The 18536-nt window shown below is 46.7% G+C and overlaps 1 protein-coding gene across 1 annotated transcript in view; it reads right to left on the bottom strand.

Moving 5' to 3' along the window:
- The window catches only part of RUFY1 (RUN and FYVE domain containing 1), a 66144-nt gene that overhangs the window by 12922 nt on the left and 34686 nt on the right, over positions 1-18536 (bottom strand). Inside the window, exons 9-11 of the mRNA XM_047731739.1 lie at positions 16750-16851; positions 15693-15809; positions 14479-14646 (exon numbers count right to left, since the gene is read on the bottom strand). Of these exons, the coding sequence (XP_047587695.1) occupies positions 14479-14646; positions 15693-15809; positions 16750-16851 (387 nt within the window). The remainder of the gene's footprint in view (positions 1-14478; positions 14647-15692; positions 15810-16749; positions 16852-18536) is intronic.

The following is an 18536-nucleotide window of genomic DNA, read 5'->3' as shown; positions in this document are numbered from 1 at the left end:
TTTAATAAATTTAGCCTGGGACCTCCCACCTGGATCCCGGCCTCTGCTCCAGTCTGGTCTTCCCCCCGCTGCTCATATTGCCCCTGTCTGGGGCCTGATCCCAGCTTGGTCCAGCTGGGTTTTTATTTTTAATTTTCTTTTTTTTTTTTAAAGATTTTATTTATTTATTTGACAGAGAGAGATCACAAGCAGGCAGAGAGGCAGGTAGAGAGAGAGGAGGAAGCAGGCTCCCTGCTGAGCAGAGAGCCCGATGCGGGGCTCGATCCCAGGACCCTGAGATCATGACCTGAGCCCAAGGCAGCGGCTTAACCCACTGAGCCACCCAGGCGCCCCTCTTTTTTTCTTAAAAAAGATTATTTATTTATTTATTTGGCAGACAGAGATCACAAGTAGGCAGAGAGGCAGGCAGAGAGGGGAGAAGCAGGCTCCCCGCTGAGCAGAGAGCCCGATGCTGGGCTCGATCCCAGGACCCTGAGACCATGACCTAAGCCGAAGGCAGAGGCTTTAACCCACTGAGCCACCCAGGCGCCCATTTTTAATTTTTTTTTTTTTTTAAGATTTTATTTATTTATTTATTTGACAGAGAGAGATCACAAGTAGGCAGACAGGCAGGCAGAGAGAGAGGAAGGGAAGCAGGCTTCCTGCTGAGCAGCGAGCCCGATGCGGGACTCGATCCCAGGACTCTGGGATCATGACCTGAGCCGAAAGCAGCGGCTTAACCCACTGAGCCACCCAGGCGCCCCTATTTTTAATTTTTATTAAAAACTTTTATTTTAGAGGGAGCGAGCGAAAGCGTGTGTGTGCCAGTCGGGGAGGGGCAGAGGGAGAGAGAGAGAATCCGAAGCAGACTCCCTGCCAAGCATGGGACTTGATCCCGTGACCCTGAAATCACGACCTGAGCCAAAATCAAGTCAGATGCTCAACCAACTAAACCACCCAGGCTTCCCTCAGCTTGATTTCTAAAAGGAACCTTATGAACTGTCCTAAAATTTTTACCAAGAATAAAGGTTTACAAACAGATAAGTCGATCTTAAAAAGAGGGGACAAAACAGGGGGCAAGGAGGGCAGGCTTGACCTCCGTAATGGGTTGAGTTCCATCCCTCCCAAATCCAAATGTGGAAGGCCTAGCCCCTAGTACCACGCAGTGTGACTGTATTTGGGAAGTGGGCCGCTGCAGGCATAATTAGTTAAGATGAGGTTAGGGTGGGCCCTTAATCCAGTACCTCTTGTGTCCTTATGAGAAGAGGAAATGTGGACACAGTCATGTACATGGGGAGCACAGCAAGTGAAGGATCGCCAGCGTTGGCCAGCAACCACCGGGAGCTAGGAGACAGACACGCTACCATCTTCCCCACAACCCTGTGCTGACACCCACCTGCAGTCACCTGGCCTCCAGACTTCGAGACAATGAAGCTCTGGCAAAGCCACTCAGTCTGTGGTACTTTGTTATAGCCAACTAATAGACTAGACATAAAACACACTACAAAGCTATGGTGATTAGGTAACTCAAACAGACGCAGAGAATAGACCTCAGACACAGGTCCACCTTATGGACAAACTTGATCTAGGATCCAGGTGGCACCACATACGAGAGTGAGAAGAGTGGACTAGTTTTGAAGCGGTGAACTAGATGGAGAAAGCCACACCTAGATCCCTTGGTAAGGCTGTGGAAGAAATTTAACTCTAGACATTGAAAACCTGTGTCAGGTTTATAAAACTAGCGTAGAATGTCTTTGCCACCTAAGCTTGAGAAAGGGCTTCTTAAAATCCCCAAACCACAGCCCATAATGTGAAAAGTCAGCACATCTGACTACACCAAAAATAAGGATTTAAGGATTCCAGAGAAAAGGTGGCTCAGTTGGTTAAGCATCTGCCTTTGGCTCAAGTCATGATCCCAGGGTCCTGGGATGAGTCCTGCATTGGGCTCCTTGCTCAGTGGGGATCCTGCTTCCCTTTCTGCCTGCTACTCTGCCTGCCTGTGCTCTCTCTCTGACAAATAAATAAATAAAATCTTTAAAAAAAAAAAAAGGGAGGGCACTTGGGTGGCTCAGTAGGTTAAGCCTCTGCCTTTGGCTCAGGTCATGGCCTCAGGATCCTGGGATTGAGGGCTGCGTTAGGCTCTCTGCTCAGTGGGGAGCCTGCTTCCCCCTCTCTCTCTGCCTACCTCGCCGCCTACGTGTGATCTCTCTTTCTGTGTCAAATAAATAAAATCCTTAAAAAAAAAAAAAAAGGATTCCAGAGAAGAGAGGAGATCTACTGTAGGTGAACCAGTAAGGGCCTAGTATTCATGCTATACATGTAATTACTGCTACCTCACAAGGACAAGGCAAGACAAAGAGAGGGTCTAAGATGGTGACATTGGAAGACCCTGAACTCTCCTCCTCCACAGACACACCAAACCCACACTTGCACCTATAGTGACTCTCCCTAAGAACTGAGGGCAGTCTCCACCCTAGCAGAGGGACCACCCGGAGAGAGGTAGGAGAGGTGGAGAGACAGTGAGGATGGGAACCCACCAGGGCTGCTGCATGTGCACGGGATGGGATGGCATTGTGGGGCCTGCGTGCAGATGTGTCTGCCCTGGGGCCTGGGAAGAAGCTGCAGTTCATTTATTTATTTATTTATTTTTAAAGATTTTATTTGTTTATTTGACAGGGAGAGATCACAAGTAGACAGAGAGGCAGGCAGAGAGAGAGAGAGAGAGAGAGAGAGAAGCAGGCTCCCCGCTGAGCAGAGAGCCCGATGCGGGACTCGATCCCAGGACCCTGAGATCATGACCTGAGCCGAAGGCAGTGGCTTAACCCACTGAGCCACCCAGGCACCCCAGAAGCTGCAGTTTAAAACGGCAACTAGACTGTGGGGGAACTAAACCCAGAGCACTTGCCAGGCGCTGGGGTAGTTGCTGGAATGCTTGCCTGGTAGGGAGGTGCTGGTGAAGACCACTGTTGTTGGACCCCCTCCATCTTGACAGCACAGACAGGAGCATGGTCTGGCCATTCTAGCCGGCCTGACACCTCAGTGAGCCTCAGTTCCCTAGCTTTCATCAGCCCCAGGCATTCCCTTGAGGCAGCCCTCCCATCTGAGCCCACCTAAGCTCCAGCTGTCCCACCAAGGTGGACCCAGGGCAGCACACACTGGGAAACCCTGGATGGTGCCTGCTACAGCTCCAGCTGTCTTGCCCACACAGCATGAGTGCAGAGGACCTTGGGACACCCCAGGCCCACACCTGCTTCAGCTCTACACAACCTGCCAGGACACCCGCTGCTCACCCCAAGTCTGTGCCCACTTCAGGTATCCCACCAGGCCCTCTACCGCATGTGGAGCACCTTGGGACCCCCTGGCCTGTACCCACATAAGTTCCAGCCATCCCACCAGGGCTTCCACTATGCAGAACACCCTGGGGCCCAGTAGCCTGCACCCTCTTCTCCAGCTGTTCTGCCAGGAACCCCCTGCTTTATGGAATACCTTGGGACCCCCTGGCCCCTGTCCCCCTCAGCTCCAGACTCCCATGAAGTGCCTTGGGAACCCCAGTATGTGCCTGCTACAGCTCCAGCCGAAGACACCAGGCACATGCAGACTACACAGGGCACAGTCCTAGACAAGGTCACTCACTCCTTTAAGACTGGGAGAGGTAGCCACTCTGCCTAATACACAGAAACAAGCAAGAAAGTCAAGCAAAATGAGGAAACAAAGGAATATATTCCAAATGAAAGAATAAGAAAAAATTTAGAGAAAGAACTAAATGAAGGTAAGTAATGAAGGTAAGTAATGAAATGAAGGTAATGAAGGTAAGTAATGAAATGAAGGTAAGTAATCCCCCTGAGAGAGTTCAAAGTCATGGTCATAAAGATGTTCACTGGACTTGAGAAAAGAGTGGATGAACTCAGTAAGAACTTCAAAAAAAAGAGAAATTATAGAAAAGAATAAGAGTTGAAGAACATAAGAACTGAAATAAAAAATACACTAGAGGGGCGCCTCGGTGGCTCAATGGGTTAAAGCCTCTGCCTTCGGCTCGGGTCATGATCCCAGGTTCTTGGGATCGAGCCCCACATGGGCTCTCTGCTCTGTTGGGAGCCTGCTTCCTCCTCTCTGCCTGCCTCTCTGCCTACTTGTGATCTCTGTCTGTCAAATAAATAAATAAAATCTTTAAAAAAAAAAATACACTAGAGAGAGGCAACAGCAGATTAAAGGATGCAGAATGTCTGGATCAGAGATCTGGAAGACAGATGGAAAATGGAAAGCACCCAAGCTGAATAGCAAAAAGAAAAAAGAATCCCCCCAGCCCCCCAAAAAAATTTAAAAAAGAGGTTAGGTCAAGGAACATTTGGGATAGCATCAAGCATGCTAACATCCACAGTGTAGATATCCCAGAGGGTAAAGAAGGGAGAGAAGGGGGCAGAAAACCCATCTGAAGAAATAACAGCTGAAAACTTTCCTAACCTAACCTGGGGGAAGGAAGAGAGCCCCAAACTAGCTCAAGCAATAGAGGTCCACACCACGATGCATAATAGTTAAAATGGCAAAGATGACAGAGAGATATCTTAAAAGCAGCAAAAGAAAGGCAAATAGTTACATATACAAGGGAAACCACATTAGGCCATCAGTGGATTTTTCAGCAGAAACTGCAGGCCAGAAGGGAGTGGCATGATGCATCCAAAGCACTGAAAGGCAGAATCCTATACCAAGAGTACTCTATCTGGCATGAGAGAGGAGTTTTCCAGACAAACAGAAGTGAAAGGAGTTCATCATCCCTAAACCAGCCTCACAAGAAATATTAAAGGGGCTTCTTTAGTGGAAAAGAGGAGGCCATAACTACACTAAGACAATTATGAAACGGAAATACTTTACTGGCAAAAGCAAACATTATTTTATAAAGGTAGGAGATCAATTACTTATAATGCTAGTAAAAAGCGTAAAAGACAAAACAGTACAATTATATCAAAAAGTAGTTAAGGAATACACAAAGTAAAAAGATATAAAATATTACATCATATATATAAAAAAGGAGTAAAAATGTAGTACATTTATTTATATATTTATTTTTAAAGATTTTGCTTATTTCTTTGACACACAGAGAGAAAGAGCACAAGCAGGGAGAGAGGCAGAGGAAGAGGGAGATGCAGGCTCCCCACTAAGCAGGAAGCCCAATGTGGGGCTCAATCCTAGGACCCAGGGATCATGACCTGAGCCAAAAGCAGATGCTGAGCCAACTGAGTCGTCCAGGTGCCCCAAAATGTAGTGCTTTTACAATGTGTTCAAATTTAACAGACCTTCAACGTAATATAAACTGTTATATACTCAGAATGTTATACATGAATCTCATGGTAACCGCAAATCAAAAACCTACAACAGATACACATACAGAAAGTAAAAAGAAAGGAACCTAAGCACAACACTAAAGAAAGCCATCACTCACAAGGGAAGAGAGCAAGAGAAGGAACAGAGAAGAACTACAAAACAACCAGACAATGAACAAAAAGGCAGTAAGTATATATACCTGTCAATAATGACTTTTTCATTTATTTATTTATTTATTTATTTATTTATTTATTTAAGTTTTACTTATTTGAGAGAGAAAGAGAGTGCATGTGCATGAGCAGGATGAGAAGTGACGGGCAGGGGGAGAAGCAGATTCCCTACTGAGCAGGGATGCCTGACATGGGGCTGGATCTCAGGATCCCAGGATCATGACTTGAGCTGAAGGCAGATGCTTTACCAACTGAGCCAGCCAGGCACCCCTTTATTTATTAAGTTTTATTTGTTTGAGAGAGAGGGAGCGTGTGTGCATGTATGTGTGCGCAAATGTGCAAACGAGGAGGGGCGGAGGGAGAGACAGAGACTCTTTGCTGAGCAGGGAGAGTGACTTGGGGCTCCATCTCATGACCCTGAGATCATGGCCTGAGCAGAAACCAAGAGTTGGACACAACCAACTGAGCCACCCAAGTGACCCATCAGTAGTAACTTTTAAATATTTTATTTGAGGGAGAGAGAATGTGTGCTTGAGTGCATGCACACATGCAAGCAGGGGGAAGGAGTGGAGAGGGAGGGAGAGGGAGAGGGAGAGGGAAAGACTCTCCAGCAGACCCACTGCAGGGATTGACCTCGACTCTGAGATCATGACCTGAACTGAAACCGAGAGCCAGCTGCTCAACTGACTGAACCAGCCAGGCATTCTGTCAGTAGTAACTTTAAATGTTAAATGGCCTAAATGCTCCAATCAAAAGACACAGGGTAGCAGATGGATTAAAAAAACAAAATCCATTTATATGCTGCCTCCAAGAGACTCATTTCAGACCTAAAAACATACAGACTGAAAGTGAAGGAAGGGACAGAAAAACACTGCAGCCAAATGGAGGCAAACAAACAAAAAAAAAACTGGGGTAGCAGTACCTATGTCAGACAAAACAGTATTATATAATGATAAAGGGATCAATCCAGCAAGAAAATGTAACAATTGTAAATATCTGTGCAGCAACACCAGAGCACCTAAATACATACAGCAGCTATTAACAAACATTAAGACAGAAACTGACAATGATACAACAGTAGGGGACTCTAACACCCCACTTACATCCAAGCAGATCATCCAAGCAGAAAATCTATAAGGAAACAGAGGCTTTGAGTGACACTGGAGCAGATGGACTTAACAGATCCACACAGAACATTCCATCCTAAAGCAGTAGAATATGCATTCTCTCCTTGTACCCATGGGACGTTTTCCAGGACAGATCACATGTTAGGCCACAAAAGGCATCTCAATAAATTTAAGAAAACTGAAATCTTATCAAGCATCTTTACTCACCACAACAGTATGTAACTTGAAGTCAATTACAAGGGAAAAGAGCAACAACACACACACAGAGAAGAAACACAAACATGTGGAAGCTAAACAACATGTTACTAAACAACAAATTGGTCAGCCAAAACGACGAAGGAGAAATTTAAAAAAGTACCTGGAGGTAAATGAAAAGGGAAACACAATGGTCCAAAATCTCTGGGACACAGCAAAAGCAGTTCTAAGAAAGAAGTTTAGTGATACCTCCCTACAGAAAAAGAAAAATCTCAAAGAAACAATCTAACCTTATACCTAAAGCAGCTAGAAAAAGAAAAAGCAAAAGTCCAGAATCAGTACAAGGAAGGAAATAAGAGTAGATATAAATGAAATAGACTTAAAAAACAGTAGAAAAGAACACATGGAAACAAAGATGAAAAACTGTTGTTTGAAAAGATAAATAAAACTGATAAACTTTTACTCAGACTCATCAAGAAAAAGAGGACTCATGGGGCGCCTGGGTGGCTCAGTCAGGTCAGGATCCCAGGGTCCTGGGATCGAGCCCCATATCAGGCTCCCTGCTTGGTGGGGAGCCTGTGTCTCCCTTCTCCAGTTCCCCTGTGCTTGTGTTCCCTTCCTGTTATCTCTGTCATAAATAAATAAAATCTTAAAAAAAGAAAAAAGAGGGGCGCTTGGGTGACTCAGTAGGTTAAGTGTCCTCTGCCTTCGGCTCAGGTCATGATCCTGGGGCCCTGGATGGAGCGCTGTGTCTCGGGCTCTCTGCTCAGCGGGGAGCCTGCTTCCCCCCCAACCCCCTGCCTGCTTGTGATCTCTATCAAATAAATAAAATCCTTAATAAAAAAAAAAAAGAAAGGAAGAAAAAGCAAAAGAGGACTCAAATAAATCTGTTCAGAAATGAGAGAGGAAAAGTAACAATCGACACCACAGAAATATGAAGGACTATAGGATATGCTATAAAAATCATATGCTAACACACTGAACAATCTAAAAGAAAAGGGTAAATTCCCCGAAACCTATGATCTTCCAAGACTGAACCAGGAAGAAATAACCAGTTTCTAGTGGTGAAACTAAATTTGTAATAAAAAAACTCCCAATGAACAAAAGTCCATGACCACTTGGGTTTACAGGGGAATTCTACCAAATATTTATTTAAACAGAGTTAATACTTAATCTTCTCAAACTATTCCAAAAAAAACAGAAGAGGAAGGAAAACTTTCAAATTCATTCTACGAGGCCAGCAGGACCCTGATACCAAAACCAGAACAAAGGCACTACAGAGAAAACTACAGGTCAACGTCCCGGATGAAGACTGATGCAAGAGTCCTCAACAAAATACTGGAGAACTGAATGCAGTGATCCAAGAGAAGGATTATTCACCAGAGTCAAATGGGATTTATTCCATGATGCAGAGCTGGCCCAACATCTGCAAATCAATCAACGTGATACAACATATTAACAAGATGAAGGATAAAAACCGTAAGATCATCTTAATAGACGCAGAAAAAATATTTGACAAAATATAACATCCATTCGTGATAAGAACTCTCAACAAAGTGGGTTCAGAGGGAATGTACCTCAACATCATAAAGGCCATATATGATAGATAAAGAGTTAGCATCAGATGCAATGCGGAAACACTGAGAGCTTTTCCTCCATGATCAGGAACAAGACAAGGATGTCCACTCTCCCCACTTTTATTCAACTTAGAGCTGGACGACCTAGCCACAGTAATCAGACAACAAAAAGAAATAAAAGGAATCCAAGTTGGTAAGAAAGAAGTAAAATTGTCACTATTTGCAAATACATGATACTTTAGACAGAAAATCTGAAAGATTTTAACCAAAAAAATTTTAAAACAGATAAACCAATTCAGTAAGGTTGCAGATACAAAATTAATATACAGAAGTCTGTTGTATTTCTACACACTAATAAAAATGTAGCACAAAAGAAAAATTAAGAAAAAAACCAACCCCATTTATAATTGCATCAAAAATAATAAAATATTGGGGCGCCCGGGTGGCTCAGTGGGTTAAAGCCTCTGCCTTCGGCTCAGGTCATGATCCCAGGGTCCTGGGATCGAGCCCCGCATCGGGCTCTCTGCTTGGCAGGGAGCCTGCTTCCTCCTCTCTCTCTGCCTACTATGATTTCTGTCTGTCAAATAAATAAAATCCTTAAAAAAAAAAAAAAATCTAAAAATAAATTTTGCCAAGGGGGTGAAAGACCTATCCTGTGAAGACTATTAGGACATGAATGAAAAAAACTGAAGATGACAGAAAGACCATGCTCACAGACTGGAAGAATTAATATGGTATTCATACAAAAACAGATACCCAGACCGATGAAAAAGGACGAGAGCCCAGAAGTAAACCTAAGCTCATATGGTCAATTAATCTACCACAAGGAGGGAAGAATACACAGTGGGGAAAAGACAGTCTCTTCAACAAATGGTGTTGGGAAACCTGGACAGCCACATGCAGAAGAATGAAACTGGACCACTTTCATACACCACACATACAAATAAACTCAAAAGGGATTAAAGACCTAAATGAGACCCAAAAGCATAAAAATCCTAAAAGAAAGCACAGATTGCAATCTCCTGGGACACTGGCCTTAGTGACGTGTTTCTGGCAAGGGAAACAAAAGTAAAAATAAACTATTGGGACAATATCAAACTTAAAAATTTTTGCATACTGAAGGAAACCATCAACAAAACAAAACGGTAACCTCCGGAATGGGAGAAGACACTTGTAAATGAGATGTCTGATAAGGGGTTAGTATCCAAAATATACACTGAACCCCTACAATAAACCACAGCAAAAAGTACTCTGATTAAAGATGGACAGAGGACCTCAATAGTTGTTTTCCTATGGAAGACATCCAGATGCCCAACAGACCTGTGAAAAGATGCTCGTTACTCACCAGCAGGGAAACGGAAATCAAAACCACAGTGAGGTGTCGGTGGACACTGGTGACAAAGGCTAGTGTGGGAAAGACAAGAAATAACAAGTGCTGGTAGAGGACATGGTCTGTTTGCTGGCCTAGAGGCTGCGTTAGGGATCAATCACAGATTTCTTCGGGCCTGACTCATGGATTCTTTGATAATAACAGTTCCCTCAGTCATTGTCTCTGGCTTATCGCCCCTCAACCCATGTGACCAGTTTATTGCTTCATTTATTAAACCCAGTTCTCGTGCCTGTCTCATTGCACAGTTGGGGGGAACGTACATTGGTGCAGCCACTGTGGAAAATAGACTGGAGGTTCCTTAAAAAAGTAAAAATAGAAGTATTTTATGATCCAGTAATTTCACTGAAGATGAAAATATGAATTCAAAAAGATACGTGCACCCCTATATTTACTACAGCATTATTTCCAAAGGGCCAAGATACGGAAGCAGCCCAAGTGTCCATCGACAGATGAATGGATGAAGAAGATGTGGGGTATACACACAATGGAGTATTACTTAGCCACAGAAAAGAATGGGATCTTGCCATTTGCAATGACACGGATGGATCTAGAGGATAATATGCTAAGTGAGATAAGTCACAAAGTGAAAGACAAAAACTATCTGATTTCACTTACATGTGAAATCCAGAACACAAAGCAAACCAGAAAAAGACTCAAGAATACAGAGAACTAACTGGTGGCCTCTAGAGCGGCGGCAGATGGAAGAAATAGGAAGGGGATTAGGACGTAAAATTTCTACTTGCAAATTAAGTCAGTGACAGGAATGAAAAATATAGCATAGGTAATAGTCAATAATACTGTCCTCACACTGTATGGTGACAGATGGTGCCTGTACTTATTGTGATGAGCTCTGTGTAACAGAACTGGATTCAGTCATGTTGTACACCCGCAACTAATGCTAACTGTACTTCAATTTATTTATTTATTTATTTATTTATTAAAGATTTTATTTATTTATTTGACAGAGAGATCACAAGCAGGCAGAGAGGCAGGCAGAGAGAGAGGAGGAAGCAGGCTCCCTGCTGAGCAGAGAGCCCAATGCGGGGCTCAATCCCAGGACTCTGAGATCACGACCTGAGCCGAAGGCAGCGGCTTAACCCACTGAGCCACCCAGGCGCTCCTGTACTTCAATTTAAAAAAGAAAACAAGGATGGTGTGCCTGGGTGGCTCAGTCGGTTAAGCGTCTGCCTTCAGCTCGGGTCATGGTATCAGGGTCCTGTATCGGGCTCCCTGATCACCGGGGAGTCTGCTTCTCCCTCTCCTTCTGCTGCTTATGCTTTTTCTCTCTAATAAACAAATAAAATCTTAAAAAAAAAAAAAAGAGGACAAAAATATGAACAGGCAAGAACAGGAAACACGAAAGGCTAACAAACATATGAAGGGATGTTGCTGACACTCACTAGGCCAACCAGTGCATATAAAACAAGCGTACTCAGAATACAGATGTCAGCAGACAGCCCTGAAGGGGGCAGCGTGTGCTGGTGCAGCCCTCCTGGAAAGAGATGTGGCTGGGCTTCCACAAATCAAGGACACAAAAGGAGGGTCTATCCAGCAGGTACTCCAGCTTCTGTCTGGCAGAGAGACCCTCCTGAACCCCCCCGGGGGGGGGTGCGGGAGGATGTGTAAACCAGCTGCCATGGGGGTGTTTGTGCTGTGTGCTGGTGGAGTGGCAGGAACAGTGTCCACCACAGGGGAGGGATACCCCAAACACCAGGAGTAACCACTTCGAAGCCCAAACCAGGTACACCCCCGGCTATGCGGAGCTCTGAGGGGGAAAAAAGAACAGAGCCACGCACAAGACCAAGATGATACGCATTTTGGAATGACAAATATCCATACAAAAATAAACACTCTACAACGTGGGCCCAGAGGAACAAGGATGGGAGCAGGCGTGAGGAGAAAAGAAAACAAGGGGCGTTTTATGACAGTGGACCCCACACTGAGGGGCACTCTTGAAGCCCCGTGCCAGGAAAAGTCCTGTATGTAGCAAGGACTAGGCAGTCCAGGGCTGGGCACCGTCAGAGCAGGGGTGACAATCATGGCGAACAATAAGCAGAATTACTTGCCCAAGCCTGGATGTGGAACCACACCAACCACGCCAGCGCCCGGGGGCTACGGCTGTAAAGAGCCAGAGTGCTGCTGTGGGGGCCGTGACCGAGGGGGCTGTGGGCACAGGAGCAGAGTCCAAGGGCAGGGGCCTGACCGGGTTAGGAAAGCCACCTGCTGCTTCTGCGCCCAGAAGGAAGTGAGAGAAACTGGCAAGTGAGCCCCGGAGGCCCCATGGCATCCTGCAGCAGAGGTCGGGGGTGCGGGAAACCCCTCTGCGGGCTGCTGGGGCAGCTGGCTGGCCACTGATGTGAGGGGGTGGGTGGGAGAGGCTGAGGCAGGCACGAGAACTGCGTTTAGTAAATGACGGTATACTGTGGGCACCGACACACAGACTAAGGGCAAGCACACACACACACGATGACCAAGGGGACTGCGTTGTCAAATAAAACCAGTCAGGCCTGAAGAACATCTGCGACCTTTTGATCCTTAAGAAAATCTCCAGGCCAGCAAACTGACACCAGGAAGAAGCTAGCCACAACAGCCACGCTTCCACCAGGAAGGCCCCAACCCCAAGAGCCCGCTTCCCAAGGCCATGGGGACGGCAGACCTCTCAAGGACCATGGGAGCCCGCATACAAGTTCTTCAGTCCACAGAGGAAGGGTAGCCAGAGAGGCTAACGCCTCTGGTGCCTTGGCTAGCCTTCACGGCTCCTGCCCAGAGACGCAGTGAGCGCCATGGCCAGCTGGGGTCTGCCCTGCATGTCCCTCGTTTCTCTTTGCAAACAGGTATTTGGCAGTCCTGTTTTGTCTCCCCCATTTTATGCTGGGCGGGATGGGTTAACATGAAAGACAGTTGGTCTTGTGGTGTAAACAGGCCTTATGGGCTCCGTGGAGAGTGCCGCCCAACACGCAGAGGCTGCGGACAGTGAGAAATCTGGGACTGAACTGGACTTCCGGGAGATCGGTGGGGCTGATGGGGGTAGAGACAACCCCGTCTATTAACCCATATGCTCCCCTTCGTTGGGCTGGCAGCCCAGAAACGCCAGCCCCAGGCTCCTCTCGCAGCCACGCCTGGGCATGCTGCCTCGCGTCGCCCTTCGCTGTGGAATCGGACGCAATGATGTGTTTAACTTCTGCCTCACCGTCCGGGAGGAAATCCTGCCTCGGGACTTTTGTTTTTCTCTCCCTGCCACTGGCAAGAATGGCAGCGATCAGAGTGGCCTGGGTCCCTGAGGGACCATGGGGAGCAAAAGTGCTGGTCTCGAATGCTCTGTTTTAGGGTCTGCTAAGTTATTATGGCAGGATGGCTTCCCCTAACATGCATTAAGATTACGTTTACAGAGGGACCCAAAGCAGAAGAAAACACGAACAAATTAAAAAAGAGAATGTGTTGGGAAGGAAAACAGTGAGGCCATTTTCCACTTTCTCCCTACACTTTAATTTCTAACTGCTGCTATTATGATAATGTCAGTTACACAACAGTTTAAAAACAGCCAGACAAAAGAACACGCGTGTCCGCCCTCACGCCATTTCTCACACAGATGCGTGACAGCTAAGGAAGAGGAAGTGGGACAGCCTGGGCATTAAAAACAGAAAACAGAATTTCAAAAGAAGAAAAGTTTTGAGAACGTCTTGGGTGCTGCCATAGCTTCTGGGCAAGAAAGCTTTGCGATTTTTTATTTTAAAGATTTTTTCTTCACAAGGGAGACTGGGAGGGAGCGCATGCAAGAGCAGGGCGAGGGGTAGAGGGAGAGGGAGAAGCAGACTCCCCTCTGAGCAGAGAGCCCCGATGGGGTACTCGATGCCAGGACCCTGATTTGAGCTGAAGGCCGACACTTAACTGAGCCACCCAGGGGCCCAAGCTATGTGACCTCAGATGCTAGCTTCAAACTGTGGCATGACCATTTCTTTCTGGGCTAGCTCCCCTGGAACACTCCAACATGACAGGAGACACGGCAAGCTGTGCGGCTGGAGACTTGGCAAGATGAGTGTCACAGCAAAGTTTTTTTTTTTTTTTTTTAAAGATTTTTTATTTATTTATTTGACAGAGAGAGATCACAAGTAGATGGAGAGGCAGGCAGAGAGAGAGAGAGAGAGAGAGGGAAGCAGGATCTCCGCCGAGCAGAGAACCTGATGCAGGACTCGATCCCAGGACCCCGAGACCATGACCTGAGCCGAAGGCAGCGGCCTAACCCACTGAGCCACCCAGGCGCCCCCACAGCAAAGTTTTTAAAGACAATACTAACTTATATCACTCCATACTCCATTTCTCCAGCCCCTGGGGGCAGGGAGTTAGTCACTGAAGCAGAGGCGACAGACACTGGGGAGACAGCGAGGGGAACAAGAGGCCGGTATCGGGTTTGGATTCAGAAGGCACAGTTGCATTGTCAGCTCTACTTAGGGGCTGGGCCAGCCCCGGCATGTGATGGAGTCACGGGGTTCTGCCTTGTTACTTACGTTTCCCCCACGTTATACATTTGTCTCAGGGATTGCTGGGAGGCTCAAATAAAATAAGCACAGGAATGTGTGAAAGGGCCTAGGGTCTAGGCCTGCCTCATGTGAGTGCCTCACAGAGGTGTCCTCTCTCCCCTGAAGGAAGAATGGGGACAGACTGAGAGGCGGCCTGCACAAGCAGCAGGGAAGCAGGCTGTGGCGCACAAAGCTAACTCCTACCTGGGCTTTGTGGAACATCTGCAAATTAATCGCTTTGACTTCTTCCAGCTGCTGGCGGAGGGCGACCAGGGTGTCCTGCTTCTCGTGGGTGTCCTTTTCGAGCAGCTTCATGGCAATTTCCATTTCTGTCTTCATTCCGATCTGTAACTCCAGTTCTTTTTCCAGTTCCTTAAGAGGGTATTGATAAGGAAAGTATTATTGAAATAGCCGCAGAGATGTGTTTACCTGGGGCTGTATCCTGGGCCGTGCCAGAAATAAAAAACCCAAAGTCAGAATAGGTTAGCAAGATTCAGGAGAGTTTGTCTGGAAAGGACTAGATTAAGTTTTTCCCTTTTTCTCATTGTATAATGAATACTGGCTCTGTGTGTCAGAAAGCTGGTAGGTGGCACTCGGCCTCAAGTTGCAGCAACCATGTTCTTTAAACCTGAAGACCAGAACGCGGAGACTGAAAGAACATCTGCTCGGCAATGCGGCATTGCCATATGAGTTTCTGGAATGGGGTGCTAGATTATGGCAACAGGGGTGTGACCATATCGAACCAGTTCCATCTTGGATAACTCAGGACACGTCTCCACATTGGTGCAAAGAAGCAAAGAAACAAAGCAGGTCCAAAAGCTGGGTCTAATAAAAAAACACTGGCTGGGATGCCTGGGTGCCCGGCTGGCACCCTGGACTCTTGATCTCAGGGTTGTAAGTTCAAGCTCTACGATGGGTGTAGAGCCTACTTAACACAAAAAACCAAAACACTGGTCACTGGCATGCAGACTGGGTAGAAAGAAACAGACCAGAGGTTGTGGGTGAGGGAGTTGTACTGGCAAAGCAACCATGAATCTGATCTCATGGTGATCCCTGACAAAGGTTTATAGAGATGGAAAAAACTCAGAGCTTAGTAGTAACCCTTTAAAAAAAAATTTTTTTTTTTAAAGATTTTATTTATTTGACAGAGAGAGAATACAAGCAGGGAGAGTGTGAGAGGGAGAGGGAGAAGCAGGCTCCCGGCTGAGCTGGAAGACTGATGATGGACTCCAACCCAGGACCCTGATACTATGATTTCAGTTGAAGGCAAGCACTTAACATAGTGAACCACCCAGATGCCCCCCAAGATGCATTTGTTTTTAAAAGTAGATCAAGGAACGTGTTTGAAACACGCCAACAAAGAACCTGGCGGGCTGCCAGGGAATACCTTCTCAACACACTCAGTCCTGCAAACTCACCAAACGGACTTTCTTCTCTTCTTTTAGCTGTTTCCACACATCGCTATACATTTCATCCAGACCTTGCCGAGTTTGCTTGTAAGTCTCCAGCTCAACTTTCGTGTCTTGTTTTGTTATCTGTGTCAAACAAGAACAAGAGGAACGGTTTGTTTATGGAAGTGAGCTAACTACAATCTATTTTAAAATATACCATTGGGATGCCAGCTGGCTCAGTCCATAGAGTATACGTGACCCTTCATCTCAGGATCGTGAGTTCAAAGCCCCACCGTGGGCATGGAGCCTACTTAAACTAAGAGAAAAAAAAAATTCTTCTTAATGTCACAATTTTTAAAGATGTAAGATAAATTCTATTTTTTAAGCATAACAGAAAAAGGTTAAGATATTTCAAAAATATCTTTGAAGGACGGAAGCAAGTCACCAGACTTTTGAAAGTTGGATTCGGAAAACAATTTGTATTTAATTTTTTCTTTTTTTTTAAAGATTTTATTTATTTGACAGAGAGAAATCACAAGCAAGGCAGAGAGGCAGGCAGAGAGAGAGGAGGAAGCAGGGTCCCTGCTGAGCGGAGAGCCCAATGCGGGGCTTGAACCCAGGACTTGGGCTCATGACCTGAGCCGAAGGCAGCGGCTTAACCCACTGAGCCACCCAGGCGCCCCATGTATTTAATTTTCTTTAAAGCAGAGCAGTTGTTCTCAGTGGGAAAGGCCCCCATTCAGCACGGACTTTCCTTTACCCGGCACGTTCTTCAGCACCGGGGATTTGGAGATGAACCAGATATGGTCTCTCCGTGCTCTCAGGTCATCAGGTAGGACAGCTGCCGGCCAGCAGCTCTGCAGCACAGGAAAGGGGTTCTCTATCGCAGGGACGCGCAAGCAGCTGTGGCGCCGGGGGTGGCATCCCAGCGCGGCCCAGGTGGCCCGCGAGTGGGAGGGCGGGCGCAGCGGCACCAAGTGCCGCAGCTGCGCACTGTGTGCAGCCTGCGTCACTGCCGCACAGGGGGCTCGAGGTCGGTCAGGGACGCATTCGTGCGTCTCGTGAGGCCAGCGTCACGTCTCACCTCCACACTCTTCTCACTTCTTTCGCGAATTAACTCGTTTTGTTCTCTCAGTTGTTGCTGTTCTTCTTGAAGCGAACAGATCCGGTCTGTCGCAGCTGAAAGCTGGTAAAGAAAGATGTTTATGTTTCTCGACGTCAGCACTACTCCTACCGCTCAAGTTTAAAAGCTGACGTCCGGCACCTTTGCAGGTGACGATGGATTTCCACGGATCTGATACCTTGTTTCTCGTTTCAGTTCTGGGTTTTGAATAGGTAATACACGGACATAGCTTTGAAAACACGAGAGCAAACTAGTTCAAGGCAAACATTCGCGGACACAAACTGACAGATGCTTGAATGTCCAACCCTGGAGAAGTGGTTTAACGAATGGCAGTGGGAGCATCAGACGAACACGTAGTTACTAGAAGGTCTGCAGAGGTTTTTAATGACCTGAGAACATACTTAGGGCAGAACAGCGGGAGGGGAAAAAAGTGGGTTATATAGGATGTTCTCACCTCTAATTAAAAAAAAAAAAAAAAAAATGCCCTAGGTAAAAAACGCCTAGGAAAATTTGGTGCCTATATAAACACCAATGATGAAAGTGGTCATGGTAGCTCTCACTTAGCAAAGGGATTGTGGGCTTTTGTTCTGATTCTTGGTTTTCAGTTTTGCCAGCCATTAAGCAGAAGGATATTTGATCCCCGGAGGGAGAGTGAAAGCCTTCTGGGGGAGGAATCAGAAGACAGGCCCTGAAGAGCCTCTTCCTGTCCTTGAGTGAGTTCCCATAGTTTAGGGCAAAGTGTATCGGAACAGGATGCCTAGGGAGAGGCAGGCAGAGGCGTGAGTACACTCACCAACCTCTCCTTATCCAGCCTCCCAACAGGTCCTGGCGAGAGAAGGGCAGGCTGGGGAAGGGTAAAGAAGAGGGACAGTTGGTGGCGCTCTTGGCATCACTCACCAAAGGCGGGGAGGGCCTGAAGCACCCAACTCCTTGCTCACCTTCCTCAAAAGCATCTAAGTCCAAGCGGACTAGGAACCCATGACTGGGGCTTCTAACCACGAACTGCTGCACCCAAAAAAGGAACTTCATGGCTCTAGGAGGTGCTAGTTGCTACAAGGGGAAGAAGCGGGCAAAAGCCAGACGCTAATTCCCATCCGCTCTCTGAAGACAGAGAGAGCACACCCTGAAGAGGGACTTTTCTCTAAAGCAGGTTTTCTTTTAAAACGGTTGGCCTTTGAAGAAAAAAATAACCCAGTTGTTTAGTTTCAAAAGCTAAAATTAGACCTTCACTGAAAGTATGCCACCTAGCCAGGGAGAGCAAAGAATCAAACTGTTTGATCTAAAACCAACTGATGTCTCCACACGCCAAGTGTTGTATTAGGCAAATTTACAGAATACTAATCTAATTTCTACAGCACTGCAAGGTATGGGTTATCATCCAATCTGGAGATGAGAACTGTGAGTCCAAAGACCTGCCTACCTAAACTGAGGCCCAGAGGCCCACCCCCCACCCCAGGGAAACTGGGTCCTCTAATTCTAAGTGTGGTGAAGCTGCTCCCGGGAAGCCCATCTATGAAGGCCACCTCTGAATTTCCTTCTCTCACACAAATCTGACCTCCTCTCCTTAAAGCTTTTCAGGGCTGGCCCCATGGGAGAGAGCAGTCAGTTAAAGTAAGACTTAAACTGGGCCCTCCACACAAAAGCATGCTCTGTGTCTCTCCTTTGGCCATAACCTGCCTCCACACCGAGGTGGGGGGGGTCACGCCCTGGCCCCTGTCACAGCCCTCTTCCTCCCCAGGGAGACCTGG

The sequence above is a fragment of the Lutra lutra genome, chromosome 5 (genome assembly GCF_902655055.1).
Source record: "Lutra lutra chromosome 5, mLutLut1.2, whole genome shotgun sequence".
Taxonomy (NCBI): Eukaryota; Metazoa; Chordata; class Mammalia; order Carnivora; family Mustelidae; genus Lutra; species Lutra lutra.
Note: the sequence above shows the minus strand (reverse complement) of the source record. Positions and strands in the feature narration are given on the sequence as shown.